The sequence below is a fragment of the Uloborus diversus genome, chromosome 2 (genome assembly GCF_026930045.1).
Source record: "Uloborus diversus isolate 005 chromosome 2, Udiv.v.3.1, whole genome shotgun sequence".
NCBI classification, from domain to species: Eukaryota; Metazoa; Arthropoda; class Arachnida; order Araneae; family Uloboridae; genus Uloborus; species Uloborus diversus.
In genome coordinates this window covers 190,475,400-190,499,118 of record NC_072732.1, presented here as the reverse complement: position 1 = coordinate 190,499,118, position 23,719 = coordinate 190,475,400, and the positions used below count along the sequence as shown (strand labels likewise).

The 23,719-nt window shown below is 33.4% G+C and overlaps 1 protein-coding gene across 1 annotated transcript; it reads left to right on the top strand.

Moving 5' to 3' along the window:
• Nucleotides 1-1,009: 1,009 nt before the first annotated feature.
• LOC129217582 (protein lethal(2)essential for life-like) lies at nt 1,010-1,880 on the top strand. The gene has a single exon (XM_054851909.1). The coding sequence runs from the start codon at nt 1,185-1,187 to the stop codon at nt 1,698-1,700; it is 516 nt and encodes a 171-aa protein (XP_054707884.1). The 5' UTR covers nt 1,010-1,184; the 3' UTR covers nt 1,701-1,880.
• The last annotated feature ends 21,839 nt before the right edge of the window (nt 1,881-23,719 follow it).

The window sequence follows — 23,719 nt, the reverse complement described above, 5'->3', positions numbered from 1 at the left end:
TTAAGCATGTTTTACTTCACTAATGAAATGTCTTAATCCATCTAATGATATTTTCATTTGCAACTTTCTTCTATAATCAATTTGTAAATCACATCTTTATGAAAAAGATAGATAAAAAAATTACAACATTAAAATTGCCCTTATACCTTCGCCCTTGTGACGAAGTTAAGTTGTCGATCTTAAGTATTTAAAGTTACTGTCATAGAGGAAGGCTGTATTTTATGTAAAAAAGAAGGAGTATTGAAGGAGTCAAAACCAAAATGAAGGAGTTTGAAGGACCCTTCGAAAAAAATTCCTAAATGAAGGAGTATTGGAGGAGTTTTGAAGGAGAGTACGAACCCTGGGTATTTTGCACATTACGTGCACAATCGTTGAAAAAAGTGTAATTTTCCACAGGTCTGCAATAATGCATCAATAAACTAATATTACTACGTACTGTCTGACCACGGATTGTATGGAAAGACAAACATCCGTTTTACAGCTGGAAATGGACGAATCTATTATTTTTTTACCAATGTCAGCTTTTGCAGAAGCAGAGTTTCATTCAAATGAGCGGAATACGCGCATCAAATTTTTACTTTTCCCAGATATTCACATAGATTCGTCTTATCTGGACGTTTGAAAATTCTATGCAATCCGTGGTTGGACAGTAATGACTGAAAACTAAATGAAAATTGTCAAAATTTGTTTATTTACAAGCAGAAAAGTGGCGGTTATAAACAGCATTCGCTTGCATTAACTGAATCCTTTTTATTTTTTTAATTTTAATTTTTGAAATGGGAGATGATAAAATTAATCTTTTGAAAATAACATTGCTGTAAGTTATTCTCTCACTTCACTAAATTTGGTGTGATTTTTTGGTTTAGTTTAAATTACTATATATATAATGTAGATTTTTCTGGAAATTGCTGGAAATGCAAATATTTACCACTGAAATTTCATTGGTTTAAGCGGTAAACGGCTGACCAATCGCAGCGGAGTTGTTGCTATAGCAACCCACCGGGAAGATTCTAGGCATCTGGCGAGATTCTGGAGTTCTCTAGAACTTGTTTCGTTGTTGTATAAATACAAGTCTGTGTGAAATGACAGTCAGTTGTTATTTGTGCTTCTAAAGTGTTATATCCTGAGTGTGAGCTTTAGTATCTCGAACTGCTTGTATCTGATACGTATTTGTTGAAAGTAAAATGGCTCTGTTTCCATCGCTTCTACGACGCAACTGGTGGGATGCTTGGGATTACCCTTCCAGCATTCTAGACCAACACTTTGGCATGGGTTTGTTGGATTCGGACTTGTACCCTCCATCTCTAATTAGCGGATATATACTTCGCCCTCGTACTCAAGCAGCTATGCAAGCGTCTGGCCAGTCCGAAGTAAAAAACGATGCGGATAAATTCAAAGTTATGCTGAACGTGAACCATTTCAAGCCGAACGAAGTCGATGTGAAAGTTGTGGATAATTTCGTCGTCATCCATGGTAAGCATGAAGAAAAGAGCGACGAGCACGGGTTCATCCAGCGGGAATTCACGCGACGATATATGCTACCCGAAGGTGCGGTACCTGAAGCTGTGAAGTCTTCCCTCAGCCCCAACGGCATCCTGACCGTCGAAGCTCCGAAAAAGGCGAAGGAAATTGCCCCACCGAATGAGCGTGTTATTCCTATCACCATGACGAAGGCTGATGCAGTGGAAGACAAAAAGTAACTTTAAACGTGCACTTTCATTTAAAGACTGGTTCTTTTTCATCCTAAATTTGGACTTCTGAAGTTAAATGTTGATATTAAAGGGACACCTTCATCATGAGTTACCTCAACTGTATTTGTATTTCTGCATTGATTGTAAGTGTACAAATTGTGGATAATAAAGTAAGTTGTGTTTTCTGAATTCATGTTTCTTTATTTCTTGTATTTTGGTTAGTTCTTACAAAGGTGCTTCAAGAAATATAAATTATATACATGAAAAAATATGGTTGACAAATTAAAATATTCTCATAAATAATTCAGTGGAAACATAAAGAGCTTAATTTTGGAAATTAGCTTCAACTCTCGCTCTTTTTTTACTAACTTTTAGTTTTTATATTTAGGCAGTGAATTGTAACTAAAATTTAGAAATTTTGAATGATATAGTTATTTAACTGAAACATGACTATTGTACAGGGCCTGATTAACGCACGGTCCGGCGGGTCCACGGACCTGGGCACCACAAATTTAGGAGCACTAAAATAGCCTAAATTAACTTACTTCCTTTCTTTTTTTTTTCCGTTAAAGTGAACGTTCCTTTTCAGCTTTGAAAATAATCAAAAATCGTTTGAGAAGCTGCGTTTCTCAGGATAATTTACAGGCGTTTTTCCTATTGACCATTGAAAATTCTGTGACATCAAAATTAGATTTCGATGATGTGATCGACACATTTGCCTCTGTTAAAGACAGAAAGAAGCCTTTTTAAAGCTTAATGTCAGACTTAGTTTTTTTATTTTTTGCTATTTTTGCAGTTTTAAATTGTTTTTTAATTCATTTTCACCTTCAGGTAAGGCAATTTTAACTATGATCAAGTGTTTGGTATTCATATCCCATGTTTCTGTAGTAATGTGTAGGTTTCTAGTGTATTAGGTTTCTAGTATGAAACATTAACTTTGAAATTGTGCTGATTTTCTCATGGGGGGGGGCACCAATTTTTACTCAGGACCTGGGCACCAGTTTGTCTTGATCGGGCCCTGCTATTGTATAAAGGCAAGTACTTTAAATAGGTTTGAATTTATCTTTGACAGGTATCGAACAATATTCAAGGATATGCTTTTGAAGAAAAGCCTGAATTTTGCACTATTTATATTGATGTTATTTAGAAAGGGAAATGAACAGCAGTAAAAAACGTGTTTTTTCCAGCTTTGCTGATGCAAGCAAAATTAAGCTAATATTGACAAAAAAAAATTCAAGTGTTATTGAGTCAAACCAGGCCAAAGTTGAGGAAAGAGATAATAGAATGCATTTATATGCAGTTTTACTTTATGCTTTGTCTGTCTTTGGTGGCAGGAAGGGATTACTATTGATAACAAAATTTAAACTCTTATGTTATTACTTAAAAATAATTTAGGTTTAAATTGGGAGAAAACTATATCCTTCTCCTCAAGACAAGAATTACTCTCAAAATTTTGCCCAGAAAATCTCTAAATACTGAGGCTGTTCTCAGAGTATACCAATTGCTCACACGATCAAAAAGAACCTAAATTTTCCGTTTTTGTAGCGTTAATTTCATACTTTTCTGGACGAGCTCCCCCCTCTCCTTTGCTGTTCTACAAATGCCACGAAAAAACCCTAAATTGCATTTTAGGACTTCGGGAAATTTGTCAACTGAGGTTAACTTATCTAACCCTTAACCAGGGATGTAACTAGAGGGGAGGCCGACGGGGCTCATGCAACGGGCGCCAGATTTTGGGGGCGCTAAACTGAGTTAATGTTCAACTTTATTTTTGTTAAAAAAAATATATATATATAAAGAAAATTAATTTGAATTCTGAAATTTTGAATCCAAATTATGTTTTTTGCAATCATGAACTGAGACGGGACCCTAATCATTGGAGTTATTGTTTCTAGAAACGGCTCCTGTCCCCCCTCCCCCCAAGCCTGCCTCTCCTCCTGGACGGTTACGTGTGCATAGTTGTGTGTGTGCGTAGACCTGTGTGTATGCACGTAGGCGTGTATGTGTGTGAACGTGCGTGTGTGTAGGACATGGACGCCTCCGACCAAGAGATCGAATAGCTCAAAACCGGAGCAGCCGCACTGTCAGCAGAGGACGGTGGGCGGTGGTGCTGCAGCGGCTTCTGGTTCAAGTTGAAAAAGGCACTGACACCAAAAACGGTCAAATGAGAACATTAAGCAATCGTGATTGCTCAAAAAAGGCAAATTATTAAGAGTCCAAAAAAAAAAAACCCTCTAAGTGTGGGCGCAGGCAGAAAGCTTGCATGGTTTAATGTGGATAAATAGTGGTAAAGAGAGTGAGGTACTCGCAATTCGTTCGTCTCTCCATTCAAGCGATAAATTGAATGATTACTTTATAGTATGCCTATACGTAACATTATGTGCGCACATTTTAAACGAAACATTTAACTTGTTAATTGAAGCGGAACATTTGAAAATATTTTATTTATTTTCGGAATCGGAAGACGAATTTATATTTGGACAAGCTTATTAATATCTGCTCAAGCAGGTCGTTATCCGAAAGCAAATTAACATAGAATATATATAGGAATAAAGTTAGGACTTTTACCACTAGTCATTATAATTGAATGATTTTTAAAATGTGTGATCGTTACAACGATCGTCGACTGTATATGTAATTTTAAGATTTTTTTCAATTAAAACTGAAGATATTTATCTCTAAGAAGTTTTATTTAGATCTACACGAAATGTAATGCACGTACATAGTTTTGTTTGTGCAAAGTTTTGTACGCACAAAATTATGACTGCATGATGTTTTGTCCATGCGAAGTTTTGACCCATTATCTTAATTACTGCTTATTGTCTGTATTATCCGGATTTTGTTTATTCGAATTGCCTTTGGTCCAAGTTGGTCCGGATAAATGAGATTGTACTGTAAGTGGAAATAAACTAAGAAGCTCACTGAAAACATGTAATGTTATAATGTTTAAGATTTGTTCTTTTTTTAAAAAAGTTAGCAGAACGAGTTTTGATATCAAGCACATCCAGTATATGTTTTTTTATTAAATATTTTTCAGATGTATACTATACAACAGAGGTGGGAAATGTGTGTGCTTTAAAAAATTAGCCCTTGTAATAATTATTTAACTATACAGATTGCGATAATTCAAAATGTGTTGCATATAAAATTAAGGTAATGTTTAAGATTATTTGTCCGTTTCGAGCAATTGTAAGTTGTTGGCTTAAAATCGATATACTAAGTGGTAATAATAAATTAATTTCAAGTGAGAGACAAATAGCCCACTAATTTTTTTCATCGGAGTTAAAATTATTTCACAAATTATTGTGACACGTTGAATATTGTTATTTTTCTAACAAATTTCTTCATAGTAGCATAATAAAAATACTTACAAATAAATAATTGAAAACATTTCTGTTTTATTGTTTTCATTTGAAGTGGTAATTTTAAAATCTTATCTCGATATATTAAAAAAAAGAGTAAGGTCAAAGAAATTGTGAAAGGATGCCTGAGGCGAGCCTGCATCCAGGAGACCTCAGAGCACCTATAGTCTTGAAATTTTGTACAAAACGACTTCGAGCCCCAAGTATATGCACCTGGGGTTGTTTATTTTAAATTTCAAATAAGTTTTTTAATTCATTTTTTAAGCTAAAATTTCACATAATAGCATATTAAAGAAATGAAAGATTTCACACATCGCGTAATACTTCCTGTTGTTCCAAAACAATTTTTTTTTGCATCAAATAAAACTTGTAACAGTTTTATCTATAAATTAGAACAGCAGATCTATGGGTTTCTATTTAAGCGAAAAGTCCTAGGCTCATTCCGGAGCTAAAGAGCAAAATATATTACTGGAGACCACGAACTTAAAAGCAATTTTTCAAACGTACAAAACTGCCATTTTGCAATGCTCGGGAGCGCCTTTAGCACCTATAGCTGTGCAAGTTGGTACAAGTTCGTTTGGAACGCGGGAAAATGCTCTTCAGATCGATTTTTTTTTTTTTTTTTTGCAAAATATTTCGGTTATGCGTATTTCTATCGAATTATTTTTATATTTTCGGGTAGGAGTGGGATTGTGTTCTAAAAATGAGCTCTTCACTTAAATTCTATTTTCTATGGGAGGTAGAGGATTATTTTCACTTTGTTCGAAACGGAACTTGTAACATGTTTTTAAATCTGATTCTTTCTGACAGACGATTTAAATCTTTGCGAAACAAATAAGGTTGCGAAGCAATCTTCGGAGGTTGGCAAGCGTCAGCGAGCAGGAGGCAGAGCCACCTGGTAAAAAAATACAATAAAATAATAACAATGCAACAAGTTCTTAATCACTCTCTTGTGGAAATACAAAATATTTTTCCTTGGAAAACTTCGTATGTAAAATAATGAATAAAATATTTAATGATTTTTATCACCTATCGAAATTTTAAAAAAATGAAATACAGTGATAAAATTGTATAAAAACTTGTAATTACGTAAAAATCGCATTTATAGGCTTATCAACAAATGCAGCCTCCTTTATCACTGCCTAATGTACAATTATATTTTTAAAATAATGATTTTTAAATATTTATTTTTTGTGTGGGGCGAGGAGGGCGCCGAAACGAGGTTTTGCCCCTGCCCGAAAATGTCCTAGTTATGTCCCTGCCCTTAACTTGCCTGAAAGTGGCTTAGATGGCCTTCTTTTGTGACTTCATTTATGAAGGATTTCTGATAAGACCCTCTCCCCGTTAATATCCTGATGAAAGCTTTAAAATGAAGCTTTTGGAGGGAGAGCTTGCATATCTATCACTTTCTCCAATACGTTCAAAACTAACCTAACTTTTTTGGAACCTCAGTGGCAAAATATATCCAGAAAGGGGAGATTCCAAGCACTCTCACTCTCCCCTCCCATTAATGTCCGCAAACATTGCCTAAGGGTGCATTTTTAGGCTCAACGGCAAAAGAGCACCCACTCTTCTGATTTCTCAACATGTAACGGCAGAATATTTCTGTTTCAAAGATTCATTTTTGAAAAGTATTTTGAGGTCAGAACTCGAATCCTGACCTTTCTTTCTACATAATCAAAAATAGCCCAAAATTAGATTTTAGGATACTAATTTAAAAAAATACTCGAACATTTCCATTTCGTAACATTTTTGAGGGAGTATTCGTAAATCAATACCCCGTACGTAACGTGTTTCAAGATGGCCTAAAATTGAGTTTTTAAAATTTCATTTTATAATAAAATTTCTGGGGAGTTGGTTCAAAAATTTTGGATGGCTACTTCCAAAAGGATCGGCTGGATCCGCCACTGATTGGTGCACCACATTACCTAAACTTCTGGGTCTTACTATGTATTTCAATCTAGTATGAAACTACGTTTTTTTCAATATTAATTTGGGGGGGGGAGGGGTAGTGGAGAATCCTAGACCACACACATCTGTTAGAGTTCAACTACTATACTCTTCAAGCTTGTTTGCTCATATTTGAAGTATATGACCCTTTTCTAAACCAGAAGGTGAATCTGCCCTTGGTTGAAGAAGTAATAGTTTTTAATTTAAAAATTAGTTTGGATTTAAACAGCTTAAAACAAAGAAGCTCTAGTTCCACCTTCAGTGGAGATACGTAGCTCAGAGATCTTTTCTCTAAAGAGTGACAACTGAATCACATCCTTTGTTTGATTCTTTGAATAATGAAATTATTTTGAAAGTGAACTTATGCAAATACAAATGTGATGGCCAACAGCAGGCACTGGGCTGAACTAGTCTGGTCCTAGTCAATTTATTAGTCCTCCAATAAAGATCAAAAATCTTTTTGGTCTTTTCAAATAAGATAATATCTAATCATAAAACAATGTAATTAAAGTAAAAATATTGTAAAAAGTTGAATATACAGTGGAGCCCGCTTATTGGAATATCGGATAATAGAATATCCTGCTTAATGTAATAAAATTTCAGTGTACTGCACCGTTGATGCATGTTATTTTTATCCCGGATAATGGAATATCCCGCCTATTAGAATAATTTTACCTGGCAAATTGCCTATATGTGTATATGTTTCAGATTTTCAAGAAACCTCTTTTACAATGCAAAAAATTGGGAGCTTTTAGACTTAAAGTCATCTGAGAAAAGCACTCATACTGATCTTACGTTCCTTGAAATCCTGAAACGCTTGTCTTCTCGACAACCCTGAAACACGTTTGCTGCTTCTTGAAATATTTGTGCTTTGACAGGGACCAGGTCGGCTAGTCGGGGATACCCAACTGGGTCACTCAAGCAGTTTTTTTTATTAAACTTAATACATTTCAATTCACACCTAACATTTTTTAAAGTGTCAAAATAACAATAATAGTAAAAAACTTTACTGTGTAAAAATTTTTACTGTGAAAAAAGCTTTTGGAAACAGGTTTTTTTTTTCATTCTAAGCGGTGTGGACTTCGGCTATTTACTTTGGTCCCCAAAATAAATAGCCGAAGTCCACACATGTGAATGCTTTTCTCTCTTATCAACTTTCTCTCTAGTTTTTTAGAACTCTGGAGGCCACAGCTTCCACTTTGAGGAAACGGGAGAAGGCCGCCCTGCTATAAATGCATGGGCCATGCTTGGGGGTGTTGACACATGAGCACAAGCATGCACAGGGGAGGAGGGAGAAGGGACACCTGTTAGCCCGGTTCCGAGCCTGAAGGGTGCCCAAGATTTTTACTTTCTTCTATATATAATATATAGAAGAAAGTATTGGATTCGTGCAAATTTTCGAATTTCGAATTTTGACGGATTCGAACGTTTTGAGGTGTGTTGAGTCCATTTCGACTATTTTTGGAAAATGTCTGTCGGTCTTGTGTGTATGTGTGTGTGTATGTGTGTCACGTCTGTGTGTGACCAGTTTTTTGTGGCCACTCTACAGCAAAAACTACCGCATGAAATCGAACGAAACTTGGTACACATATGTGCCCCTATGTGAACTTGTGCCCATTGGTTTTTGGCGCGAATTCCTCCAAGGGGGGTGGAGCAATGGGACGTTTTTTGAGTTACATGTGATTGCTATTCCTCAGGAAGTAACTGGCGGAATCAAACAAAATTTGGTCCATATGTTGCCATTAACAGGAACAGGTGCTGATTCAATTTCGGTGTCAATAACTCAAACAGTGGTTGAGCTATAGAACGTTTTTTGTCGTCAATTGTGACTGCTGTATCTCAAGAAATAATAAACGGAATGAAAGAAAAATTTATCGGCAAGTAGCCCTTAGTAGGTATAAGAGCTGATTTTATTTTGGTGTCAACAGCTAAAAAGGGGGTAGCGCAATCGCCCGTTCTTTTTTTCCATTGTGAGTGCCCTATCTCAAGAAGTAATGCTACGTTCTGGTTGAAATTTGGAATATATGTGAATCCATACGTAAACAGGCTTTGGTTCAATTTTGGCGCCAATCGCGCCAAGAGGTGCTGATTTATTTTATTATCATTATTTTTTAGTGAATAAAAATAGTTTTATTAATGCAACAATAAGAAAGATAAATCGTAATGGATTGTCGTCTGCGTATTTCTCGTGATTTTAATTGTATGGAAATGATCGGAAATATTATCTCAATGATTTAAAATTTTTAACTGTTGCCATCTTATGTTTGTTAACAAATAAAATATTTGTAATTAATTCAAGCAAGGCTTTTAAAATACCTTTCAATTTTTGCTCTTTGCTTTGCTTTTGCAATAATTCAGACATTGGGATGGTGGTCCAGTTTTTGCATGTGTAATTTCGTTTTTGTTGGGAATATTGCTTCCTCGTCAAGCATGGGGAGGGATCAGAAAAAAAAAGAAAAATATAGAAGAAAGTTTCGTGATGGCCACAACATACTAGTTTTAATGAGGGGTGATATATATGTAGGGACATAGGGGGGAGGGTAAACAAGATGGAGGGAGTCCCGTAAAAATCATTTGTGACGGGCCCTAAAGTTTCTGTGCACACCCCTGGTATTCTCTGGATGTGACAGATTCAACTAAATGCTGTCAGTTGGCAAGAGATTTCATCTGTCTATTGTAAATTATAGCTATATGAGTATTTTCATCTCGGAGTTGCATACAGGAAATCAAGTTTAGCCTACAATAAACTGAATCTGAAACAGGACAGAATTTTGACTTAGAAGGGAAAGCTCCTTAACATAGGCGGATTTAGGACTAAATTAACAGGGGGGGGGGCTTTTTTTTTGACCAACATTAGTTGTAATCAAGACCACATTTAGACTTAACGGAGTCCCTAAGATATTTCAGGCATGAGGTCTCTTTGTAGTTCTAAAGTCACCAGAGGTTATCTTAAGTCTACAATTGATTACTTAGATGGAAGAACTAATTAAGTCTAAACTTTTCCTTTAAAAAAATATAAAAACATTTTTCATGTGGAGAATAGAGAAGTTTCGTTTGGTGCAACAACGGGACAGAAATGTAAGATCAGACCTCTGCTTTCGCTTAAGAAAGACATTAATGTATTGGAAAGGGTTCAAAGGCGGGCTACAAGGCTAATAAGTGGACTTTCCCACTTAGATTATGATTCCAGGCTTAGAATGCTAAAAATGTACAGTCTTGAGCAAAGAAGAGACCGAGGGGACATGATTCAGCTGTTTAAATTTATTAAAACGAAAGATGTTAGGGGGCTAAAGTTTTGCACTGAAAACAGGACAAGGGGTCATTGTTTTAAGCTATTTAAATCTCAGGCTAACATGGATATTAGGAAAAATTATTATTTTAGCAGGGTAGTGGAACCTTGGAACAGCTTACTGGAAGAGGTGGTAATGAGCAAAGGAGTAGACAGTTTTAAGAGGGCCATTGATCTTCACTGGGGATTGTAAATTGACTAGGACCAGTCTAGCTGGGCCCAGAGCCTATTGCTGGTCGTCACTTTTGTATTTGTATTTGTATTTTTAGTCAATTATGTGGGAAAGACATTAGCCTTTCTATCGGACAGTCAGACACTGATGTTATTTGTTGGTCTTACCAAAAAATGAGTTAGTCTGGACTTACTTGGTTCTTGCATCAAGGCCCTCAATTGTGTGTTTCAGATTTAAATATCAAAACATTGCCAAAGTCTTCGAACCTTCACCATTCCCTTAAAGTCACTAAAGATAGTTTAAAATTTCACTTATAGAAATTTTTGAGGAAGAGATCCGTAACCCTTTTACCTGCACTATAGCCTAAAATTTATTTCAGTTTTAGAAAAAAATGTCCAAAGGGAACTAGTGTTTCCCCCAGACCAAAAAAGTGCTCCTTTTACTTTTTGGTATACTAGATACATACAAATTCAAGTGTTTTCGATAGTAATTATTTTTAAAATATTGAAAACCTTTTTGATGTTTAGTTTAAAAGTAATGCAAAAAACATTCAGAATCAGATTCTTGTGGCTAAGTGATTGAAACGAGAAAGTGACATTTCAAGGGCTTGTGTGAATCTTGGCTTTTTGAAAAAAAATTCACTTTTGTGAAGTTTTGTTTAAACTTTTAAGGGGCAATTAGAGTTGATTAAGTTAAGGGTCAAAGGTTAGCTTAAAAGCGGAAGGGCACGGTGCCCTCCTAAAAGACCTTGGGGGAAACACTCGGGAAACCTGTTTCCTCTCATTTAAATGTTTCCAAATCTCTACATAGTATAAAATGAAGTTTCCAAAAAGCGTCTGTGTGTTTGAACTCGCAAAACTCATGTAATTCTGTTACTGTCCAACTGCAAGAGGGTTAAATATAAATTTCTTTTTTGATGAGACAATACCAAAATCAATCTGTTAAAGTAAAAAATTCGCTTCAAAAGCACGAATTCATAGAACATCAATGAATAAAAGTCGCTGAAGGATTACAAAATGATATTCTCCATCACTAGATGGTGTGATGCATCTAACTTCGTGAGTTTATGTAAACCACGTTTTAATTTTCTCCATTTCCTTGACTTGCTCTCTTGTGAGAATAATTTTTAAGTGTAATTACGAATGGGTTTGTGTTATAAACAATTTATTCCGACTATCATTTGCAACAATTCTTTATGATTGTTTTTTTTTTAAAAATATTTGTCTCAACTGTACTGAATTTTGAGAAAAACTTCTTGTTAGTATAACAAACAGTAATTTGTTCTCATCGGTACTAGCATGCTGTTCTGTCTCACTATTTAGCTTTATACCAAGCGAGATAATATTTATAATGCCTTGAACATTTGTAAAGAGGTAAAAATATAATTAGTTGGAACATATATTGGGATATTTAAATAATTGTATAGAATTTCGAAAAGAGAACAGAAGCGACTGAAACAGAAACTAATAAGATCGACATTCATCGTAAATTTCAAACTAAAGGGTTGATACAAACCTATTCTGAGCAAGAGGAAATCATTCAAGATGATGTTAATAATGGAAATGAATTGTTGCCCGAAGAACAGTTAAATAATAATGATGAAAAAACTACCCACAATACAAAAGAAACACCCACACTCACAAAAATGATGGTTTTAAAGCCAACAAGTTAAAAACCAAATTATTTCAAGATGAAGGACTTCCAAGCAAGTACAGGCGGAGGTGTATCACGCAATATTAATAGTACCACCAACCTGCGTGAATTGAGAAAGACTACTTTCAACTGCAGGGATTTTTTTCACTAAAATGAGTTTCAGGTTCCAGGCTTTGTGACAAATAGATGCATTATCATTTTTTTTTTAATTATGATGTTTGTCCCTTTATTTTATATTTGTTCATTTAAGGGAAAAAATGCACTTTTTCCCCAAAGTAATAAAATATGGCAACGGAACATTATGTTTTTGAATGTTTTTTGGGAAATTTCAAGTACCAGTATTAAGGTCACGTTAAAAAAATACCCAATACCAGCATTGCAATCCCTAGCTGTAGTGTATGCGAGTGTTATTGAATTTTGTAAGCACTATGTGCATACATACACTATCATCCGTTTTTTTAACCTAATTTGTGGATTAACCACGGATTTGTTTATCTGGGTTTACCATGCCACCCTATTCCGCAGTTAATTAGGATTTTACTGTACTTCCTTTTGTGACTATTTCACCTAATCAGTGTTTAAATTTTTCTGAGAATTTCCAATTTTTTAGATAATTATTTTAATAGCAATTATAATAATCATAAAACTGAGTGAGTGTTTATCCCAAGTTCAACCCCTTAACGATATTATTTTCAAGCAATCATAAAAGTGTCCTTTTTTTAATTCAAGAAAATTATGTAAATAAAGTGTTTGTATAATCCACACGTTTATTTTTGATTTTTGGAATTTTTTTAGTTAGAACTTTGCACACTCTAGCTCAGAAATATGGACATGAAAAATCAGAGTTGAGAAATCTGCCCGTAATATTGATGGGAGGAAGTGGGAAGGTGGTTTAGTGATTTTCATTTATTTTAAGAAACTAATTTATTTTGCTTAAGCTGGTACTCGAATTTCATTTTAATAGTCTACTGCATATTACAATTTCAAAATGAAATTATTTTATTCATGTATGTGTATTTAGTGTCAAGTCTGCTAATTTCATTTTACCAGCTCTACTAACTACATCTTTAAAGAAAATTTGGTCAATATATTTCAAGACTTCTGAAGATGACAATGGTCAACATAAAAAAGGCGATAGATCCTGTTCCGTTTCCAAACAAGTATCTAGGTAAGAGTTTTACAATTTTAAAAGATTGAGGGAGCAATTTAATCACATGAGAAATATTAATTGCATGTAGAAGTGTCAATTAGTAATATTGAATATTTTCTTGAATAACTAAGCAAATGCAATAATCCTTTGCATTAAAGTACTTTTTTGTAGACATTTAATATAAGTCATTCAATATACGGTCGAGCCCGCTTAATGGAATAGACAATTTTCTATGAAAAATTATTCTAATAAAGCGGGATTTTCCATTATCTAGGACAAAAATAACACGCATCAACAGCACCGTACATGGAAATTTTATTACATTAAACAAGATATTCTATTATCCGATATCCCAATAAGCGGGCTCGACTGTACCTATTTTCTTATCTTAGACTGATCATGGTTTTGAACATTTGTTTTTTCTTTTTGAATTAGTAACTAAATAAACATTTAAGTTTCTAAATAAAGTTTTAATTTTTAAATAAATCGAGACTTCTCTATTACAGTACAAAACCTTTTATCCAGGATCCGGGAAAATTTTGCTTGATTTTCCGCCATTTTTTAAAAATAGTTTTTCAAAATACCTACCAAAATGTGTACGTTTCTTTTATAAGTACCATTTATACTCATGCATAATTCTGGAAATTTGGTACAAAAATGAGATTTAAAGCTGGGGAGTTAGTTATCCTTTACGTGGGGAAAAATTTAAGAAAAGAGGTCCCAAACGAAACTTGGAAGGGACTCTCCGAGATTTTTATATTTCCAATATTTTGTTACAAAACAACACTAAGTAAATGGGTTCTGGCACCTTTTAATGTTTTTTTTTCATTGAATATCCTTTAATTAAAGCTTGTTGGAGCATAAGTGACTGTTCAAAAAATGTGGCAAATGACAAATGTCAGATTCACGAATTTTCGGAATACACAATACTGTGGAATCTAGACATCGTTAAAAAGATGGGAAAAAAGTCTAACATAGCTACAAGAACATGAACAGAGATTTTATTGATATTAATTAGATTCAAAAAACTAAAATTCACAAAAATCGGAATCACGAAAAAAAAATTCATTTATATAAATAACATTCACAACTCGTTTCATGCACTAATATTTAAAAAAATCCATTTATGGTATTAAACATGTTACATTTCACTTTCAGACACTTCTTTTCAAATACTGCCGTGCATTTTTTTTTCTTTTGAAAGCTGTTTTAAATTTTCGCCTATAAAGTGCTTTTTTTTTAAAGTAAGTTTTAATATTTATTTTTGATATTTATCATCTTTTTTGAACTTTTATCTTACTATTTCAAAATGCATTACTTTTTATTATTGTAGTTTGAGTTCCATAAACAATCTGCAAGTAATGGTTTTCAACACGATCCAGGAAACTGTGAAATTCATATGTCCGGGATAGTGATACTCTCGAGCATTCTGGATAATTGGTTCTCTACTGTACTAAAAAAGGATATCCGCCTGTCTGTACGAAGTATAGGGTCAAGATCATTTAATCGACTTTCATGAATATCAATCACATTTAATTAGTCTGAAGCAAACAAGTGTCTGCATTTTTTTTTCTTCTAAAAATCATTTATCCTATCATTGTTAATATGGAGACAAAATTTCTAGCCAGTTTTGAACTGTATATAATTTTAAAATTTGGTTTATCTACACAACTTTTCTACACAGCATTTGGAAGATTTTCCCAGCTGTCAAATTAGAGAATGCTTTTTGCCTCCCCTGATGACATCATGAATTTTCTGCAGCTGATTTATTAAATTGGGTAAAATTTGGGCGTTTTTTTTTCACATCTAAAAATTTTGTTTTGTTTTTGTCAGAAATTTGTAAATTTTTCAATGTCTCGTTATTTTTCCTACATCCTCATATATATTATCAGAGCTGCCAACTTCTATGAAAAAATCGTAGTTTCTGCGAATTACAGCTTTAAACCACGATGTTATGAAAGTGGGTATAAAATTTACGATTTTGTTTTTTAATTTATAATTTAAAAAAAAAACAGCATGAAAACTAAACTGTTAAGTTCAGGAAATCAAACTTCTACACATGTGCTGAGGGTCTCTGCGCAACAAGCATCGCTCTTTGAAAGATGCATGAGATGGATCGGTTTTTAGATTGCGATGCTGATCCCGTCATTGAATCTTCAGAAAAAAAAATAGAAAAGCTGCCAAAAATTCTGTGAAGAATATGAATTTTTTTTCTTTCATATCAATCATTTTCTGTGTCGTATTTGAAATTTGTCAAGTATCATTGTTTTTGTTCATTTTTATGTTGACAATTCATCACTTTAAATCTACGGCAGCAGCCATGTCCCCCCCCCCCCCATTGTAAAATCATCAACAATGGAACTTCTGCCACGGCATGAGCAATGTTTGACATGCAGGGAAAACTTTGTTTTGACAGGGCTGAACTGGATCCGGTAACTTAACTATTTTACGCTATCGGTTGGAGTTTAGGGTTAATCCACTGGAGTCAGGGGTTAAAATTTCAACTATCAAAATATCACCAAGCAGACAATGGCTTAGTTCAAATGTAGCAATTTTCACTCGTCATAACTTGATGGGCGATTTTCTAATTGCAAACTAATAATCATTTTCACTATGCAATTTAAAAAAGTGTCTGAACAGATTTTTGCAAAAACCAGAGATAGAGACAGGCAAATTGCTTATATACAGGCTATTTAAAGCGCCTTTAATATTAGATGCTTTAAATCAATTTTGTGAAATATAATTTTCATACAAACATGTATTAATGTATGTAGCATTAAACAAGAGGCAGTGTTTCATATAAACATTTTTTATTGTCTTAGAGAAATATTTTATATTAACTAACTCAAAATACACAAACATGCATACACTCAGTCAATGACAAGATGATATAAGAGATGAATGATAATTTTCTAATGGCAAGTCAATGACTAGTTGATAATGAGCACCATGAAAGCTTCGAATTGAAAATCAACACAAATACAAGCAAAAACATTTTTTTTTTAATACAGCTCTATTAATTGACCAATTACACAAAACAAAGATATAGGAATTTCTCTTTGACAGTTTTATACAGAAACATTACAGTGTGTAATTTCATGTATTCCTTTTGATTATATTTTTGTATAGTATTATTTTAAAAAAACGCGGAAAGAAATTTAATACATTCTCAAATATTGTGAATGACTCAACATAAATTTCTATTAGTTCTAATATATACAATGTTCCATTAAAAATGCTCTTTTCATAAATGCATTGACTGGTATATTTATTGATGATTTTATTATCTTATGAAAGTCATATTTTAAAATATATTTGATGACATGGCACAGAAACATCCGTAGGATGGTTCTGTGTCGCATGTAAAGCTTTCTACAGTGTGTATAATGCAAATGTAGTGACTTCTACAATACATTAAAAAGCAATGACTCTGGAGTGCACTATCTCACAATTATCAATCATTCATACAAAAATCCGACCACACTTTTATAGATTGGATGAAATTGGCGTGAATGTATAATTTTTTCCTCAAAAGGAAACACAGGGTGTTTATAAAGTCTTGCACTGATACTTAAAAAAAATTTTCAAAAAAGATTTTACAGGGTGTTTCAGTTAAGGGCCATTCGACGGAAAATGAGCATTTTGTCCCACATGTGACGCCTCATATATTTCATTAAAAATAATATAAAATATTAGTGAAAGTTTTACTTCTACTTAAGAAGCTACAAACCTATGTGGGATTTATTAGGCGACAAATTCCGTCATTACCCTTCAAAATTATTACTTTTTATTGAAATATCTGAACTGTCACATGCAGGACAAAAGGTTGCCTTTTTCGTGGAATGGCCCTAAACGTTTAAGGACTCCTAAGAGGATGAAGGTGCATCCTGAAGGACTTGAAGTCATATAGCAATGCAGTGTTAGAAATGCTTTTCCCGACGTGGTGATGCACACAAAAGCACCGTAAACAGGGTTCGTACGCTCCTTCAATACTCCTTCATTCAGGAAATTTTTTGAAGGGGCTCTTCAAACTCCTTCATTTTGTTTTTAACTCCTTCAAAACTCCTTTTTTTTCAGTTCAAGTCTACATAATATTCCTCTATGACAGTAACTTAAAATACTCTGACAACTAAACATCATCACAAGGGCAAAGGTATAATGACGATTTTGATGTAGTAATTTCATATATTTATTTTTTTCAAAAGATGTAATTTACAAATTGATTATAGAAGTCATAAAAGTTGAAGGCAAAAATATTATTAGATGATTAAGACATTTCTTAATTGAAGTAAAACATGCTTGAATAGTGCTTGGCTATTTTTTCAAGTTTTATGATTATTGCTTTTCTTTCCACCAAACTTTCAGCAGCAAAAGTCAGTTTGTCTAATTATTATTTAAAAATACATAAGTAGATGTACCATATTTAGTGATTTTGACAAAAAGACAATTGTTTAGTAAATCGTAGTCATGATAGTGTAAAAAGGATCATCCACATCCACCAGTGGCGCCGACTCCATGGGACCTGAGGGTTCCCGAGCCCCCTCAAAAAAAATTTTGAGGGGACAGGGCCCCCTCAATAATTTAAGAAGATTATTAGTTATTTAATGCTTTCTAAACTCAAATTTGTCTCAGTATTTTTTATTTTCCTTGTTTGAAGATAGTTACCTTGTAAAATACATTCAGTAGTGGGTTACAACAAATAATTTTTACAGTAAAAAGCAGGTTAACTGAAAACGAGTGGTGTGAATAATGATAGTGTTACATTGCTGCGAGAGCTTAGAATTTATCCCAGTGTGCGAACCTGCGGATAGTCTGTCCGATCAACAATGGGGCAGAAGCGATTAAACAACTTGGCTGTTCTTCATAAACACCGAGGTATTTTGGATGAATTGGATATTCGATCAGTCGTCAACGACTTCAAATTCAGTAATCTATTCAGGCGGTCGACATTTGCACCTTTCTAAAGACAGCCCTAATATTGGCATTCAAAGCAATTTTAAAAATCTCTAAAATAGAGAATTGACTACATACAGAATGTTAGATTTAAAACTTCGAAATATCCTTATATATTATTTCTGTAGCCTGTTTTTGGTTTCTACGCCAAATTTCCCTCAATTCTTGATCGATTTCTTTGATTTACGGCTAATTTTATAGCTTATGGTGCTGGCTACTGACGAAAAATAGACCCGCGGTCTAAAAATTGTTTCCTTTAGCCAAAAAACCTGTTTTAAAGAACCAGAATAAGGTTTTCGGTCAAACTTATAACTTTAATTTGCGCTATAACCGACAGAGCTGAGTAGCTTGATCGGCAGAGCGTTCTCTTCGTAACCAGGAGATTACGTGTTCGGGCCCACGTCCGGACAATCTGCAACAAAAAAATTAGAGAAATATCGCGCATTACATGAACACTGAATTAAATGAATAACAACTGTGAGGGAAAAAAATAAATGAGAAGGAAATGCTCGTTGCTGATATGAAATCATTCAGTGATTTTGTGCTAAATTACTTCGAAATTGCACGTGTTTTTTTTTTTTCTTTTTTTGAAGCTTTGGCTCTGGAAAGAAAATTAAAGCATAATGTAAGCGAAAATATAAGTAACAGGTTTAAGACTTCAGACTACAATATAATTGTTTTTTGTTCAGAAAAAAAAATAAATAAATCGTATATTGAAATATATATTCTTCTAATGAGTTTTTGACTCTTTGCACAAATAAATAAAATACTACCTCAATTTGAAGGGTAAAATATATATTTTTTCTTCTTTTTGCTAAAAAAAAAAAGCTTATCACATTTTTACTACATTCGAAAATCTACGCTTAAAAAAGAGCATAGTTCAATTTATTTTGTATTTTAACCGTGCTGTTAAATGATGAACACGTGCTGCCATCTAAGTTATAACGGTTTAAGCAGCCTGCGATAACAAATTGTAAAAAATTTCAAAAATAAAAACATTTTTCTTCAATATCTTATCTTATATATTAATCCCCTCTCATTTTAAAACCTATCAGGCTGGCCAATGACGAAAAAAAGACTTACGGTCGAAAATTCAAGTTTTCGAAATCGCCTCTTGCTGTTTCAAAACCTTGATGCTGCCTGTAGTTCTTATGCATTTTTTAAAGCAAAGTTCTAATGCAGTTTTCCATTTTTTACGTCGCTTTCGGAAAAAAAAAAAAAAGCCTGTGTGTGTGTTCATATTTTAATAAAGCTTAACAGCACTGGACTTAGTTGTTCGTTTTAATTGATAAGTTTTTTTCGGTAGAGCGCTCGGCTATAAACTATCTGAACTTCGGGCAAGCTTGGGCTGTCCGACATAATATCAAATTTATATTAGTATTACGCATTACATGTGCTCATAACATACACACCTAATAAAATAAATGCAGTGGGAATGCTACTTGGTGTTTCGACTCCTTTATGCAGGCTACAGTTATCATTCGGATAAGTTGATTGTTAATCGAACTGTGTTCTTTGACTACATCCAGACCACTCAACATAATGTAAGCATAAAAAAGTATTAGATTTACCTAAAGAAATCCTTTTTGTGCAGAAAAACATTTTTATTGTATGCTGAAATGTAGATGTCTCTAATAGCAGTGTTCGACCTTTTGTACAAATGAAAAAATACTACGCCCGATTAAAACTACGAGTTTCACTCAGTAAACCTTTAATTTTTTATTCGCGCGAATACGATATAAAGCATTAAAAGTATTATCAACTTCATTAGCAAGAAATTATTTTCTACTCCTCTGCTTTCTGCTGAAAAAAAATACATTTTGTCTACGTTCGAAAAATTACACTTAAGAACGGACTCAGTTCAACTGGTTTTGGTTTTCAATTTTAAGTGTTCGATTAAAAGAGAAACATGTGAGGGCATTTAAGCCGTAACGGTTAAAGCAACCTTCTATGTGAAATAGTTCAATATTCAAAGATAAAAACACTTATTTTCAATCAAATTTATTACTTCTCTAGAATGTTTGTTTCAAACGCTACGTGAGATCTTCGTCATTCTTTAATTAAATTCCATGCTTTGCGAATAATTTTAAATCGTATCATGCTGGTTAATGACAAAACACAGATGCATGATCTTATTATTATTATTATTTTTTTTTTTTTGGCAAAAAGCTTTTTTGCTGTTTTTTACTACGCATTCCTTCAATGAATAGCTTTCGAAAAGGAAGGCGCAATTGCTAGGTTTGTTGGGGTGTCGGGCTGTTAGTTAGAAAGGCGCCAATTCGAATACGTGCCAATAAATATCTCTTTAATGTTTCTTTTTTTCCCGTCAGATGCTAACATGTGCAGGACTGTATTTGCCACAACCTGTTTTTTCACATGCACAATTATTGCTTTTTCACGAGTCACCACTCAGCCACACTTTTAATGACATTTATGTTTGCATTGAAAATATGTACGATTAAAAGGGGAGCTATGATCAAATTATCACAACGTTGTATTTAACGAGGTTTTGTTACTGATGTCTTTAAATTACATGCCTTCTCTTCGGCGCTTACTTTTTTTTCGGTTCTTCTTCATAATGTTCTTCCTTTGAAATTCTTAAAGAGCGAAATGCCTTATGAAACGATTTGAAGCACAGTGCGGAGTTCCGCACGGGTCGACTAGTTACTACTATTTTATTACCGTATTACTATAGTACTGCATTAGCTATTTTCAAATACTTAAATATTTTTAAGGTATAAGACCCTATAAAAACCCGCTATTTACATACTATATTAACTTTATTAAACAAATTAACTGTGGGATAATATTTTTATTTAATGAACTCTGAGCCTTATTCATAGCAAGTTTAAATTAGCTATTTCACTTATTAATCAAAGTACGACAGCAATATCTTATGCTTTATTTTTTTAATGATAGTTTAAGATTTATTTAATATAATTTCAATCTTTTTATATATATATATTCACTATTCTGCAATAGTCTACAAACAAAATTATTATACTATAAATTAAATTTACTTTTTACGAAAATACCGTACATGTGGTTTTTTTTTTTTTCCGTTTTTCAAAGCCAAAACAAGTGTGGAGTTAGCGAGAGTACAGTTTTCGGGGTTCTAATGTTAATATATTACTCTAAAATGCTTAAAAAACTGTAAAACTTACTTTTTCCATCTCCAATTTAGAAAATTTCCCGGGGTTAAACCAGCGATGTGTCCCCCACTCTCCCAATACTTTTTGTATTTAGGCGCACTGGGAGTGCCCTTCCATGCAAGTCAAGTGCCCTTGCTTGTTCAGTGACTAGCCACGGAGCTGCACGACTTCCCCCAAAATAGAACTGTAAAAATGTCCCACTCTGAAGACAAGTGACATGATCTAATTGAACCAGAAAATTTGTATACAAATTCTTAGATTGACTTTGAAAACGCCATGCCACATATTGTTTGTTTGTATAAATCATATACACCAGAAAATATGTAAATTGGCGTTTTCAAGGTTCAAAAAATCTTTTTTTTTTTTTTTTGGAAAAGTGGAGGGGGGGGGGAGGGCGCTATGGGATAACATAACCCATGGATCACCGGTGACGTCTAGCCCCCTCAATAATTTTTGCAAGTCGGCGCCCCTGACATCCACACTTGAGGGGGAGACAGGTTCATGAAATTGTGACAAGGGGAAGAGAGATAGTGACATCACACAGTTATTATAATAATATGACATGTGACAAGAGGAGTAGTAAGGTGAAGTGTGACACTTTGTGACAAAGGGGAAGGGAGTCAAATCTGTTGAAAAAAAAAGTGCGATATCATTTAAGGATAGCCCATTGGTACTCCTTCATTTTATTTCTGAAATTGAGCATGAACCCTGCGTAAAGAAAAGATATTGTAAGTGAAAAATCTTTTTATTAATGCATGTAAAAAAGCAAAAGGGACATGCTTTTGATTTTTTACATCAGTGATGTTCTCATCAATTTTTCTGAGGGTATACTCCCAGTAATCCATTATGAACAATATGTTTATGCGATCGAAAGCCGTCGATTTATTAGGTGTTAAGAAAGATAAAGAAATAAGGTTGCTTGTCAGAAAATGTGGTTAATGGACATGTAATGTTTTTGCTTTGGGAAATTTTAAAAATGCGGCAATAGAATCTGAATTAGAAATGAAAATTTTTGAAACTGGAGTGTAGGGTAGTTCAAAAAAGGTATAAGTGCAGAATGTTTTTTTGACAACCTGCAACAAGAACTGAAATTGATCTTCATTGGTTATTATTTTTCCATTAAACTCTTTTATAATTTATATTAATTCCTTTCAACAAGAGTATTAACAACTGGCTTCCTTCAATAAATTTTAGTACTTTTATAGTTTTCCCCAAACTTGCAGATCTCCCATGTTTTGCATGATTCTGTTTGCAAGATTTACTGGTTTGCAAACAGAATGACTGCTCTACTTAACAAGAAACATAGTAATTTTACTTGAAATATGTTTCTACATAAATGTATTTCATTTATGTAGTAAAATTTACTTTCATCTTATTTTTCACAAAATTTCCAAAATGTAGCAAATTGGCTTTAACCTGAAGCAGTGTTTTTTTTTTTTTATTTTTTTTATGCATTTTCTTTATTAGTGCAAAACTTTATGAACACACTGTATAACAGCATTATTTTTAAAAATGAAAATGTGTTTCACAGTGACACTGAACGTTCAGTAAGCTCAGGCTGGAGAATAGGGAGCATGCAAATTGTAATGTCATAAGAAAAAATGAATACAGCATACAAGCAAAGGAAACTTTTTTTTAAAGAAATAGTGGGATATATTATAGGAAATATTACTATAATTTTGCATTGAATTTTGCAACTTAATTTATTTATAGATTGATAAAAATAAGATTCGGAGTATCAATATGTAATTTAAACAATTATAATTAATTATATGCATGGTTTTAAATATTGTTTTAAAGTAGCTTTGCAGTTTAATGGCCAATTATTATTATTAGCCAAGCAAATTTATCATCTTGATTACATTTTAAGAAATTTATTTTTTCCTGTTTTTTTCCATTTGGGGAAAGGTGGGGCAGCCTGAATTTCAGAATGAGTTTAAAAAAAAATCATAGCAATGAAATGAATTGTTTAATTTGAGTCTAGGAATAGGACATGCATTTGCGTTTGAGGGATGGTTATTAAGTGTAAGTTCAGCTTAATAGTATTTAGTAATTGAACTACCGATAATGATTTAAGATTGAAAAATTTTATATGAAATAATTAGAAGGTTTGAATAGTCATTTTATCTAAGCTGGAATCAATGGTAAATAAAACATATTTATGCAGCTGTCGAACTCTTAACAAACATTATGGTGCATGAAATACACCGCAAAGAAAAAAATTAAAAAAACCTTATGATGCTGAATAATTATTATAATAGAGTTTGGGAAATTTTTGACGATTTGACAAATATTATAGTCAATTGGATGACTTAGTAACATTCATTAACACATCACAATTCAAGTG

Coding starts and splice junctions, on each gene's coding strand:
- LOC129217582 (XM_054851909.1), top strand. CDS start 1,185: ATGGCTCTGTTTCCATCGCTTCTACGACGCAACTGGTGGGATGCTTGG.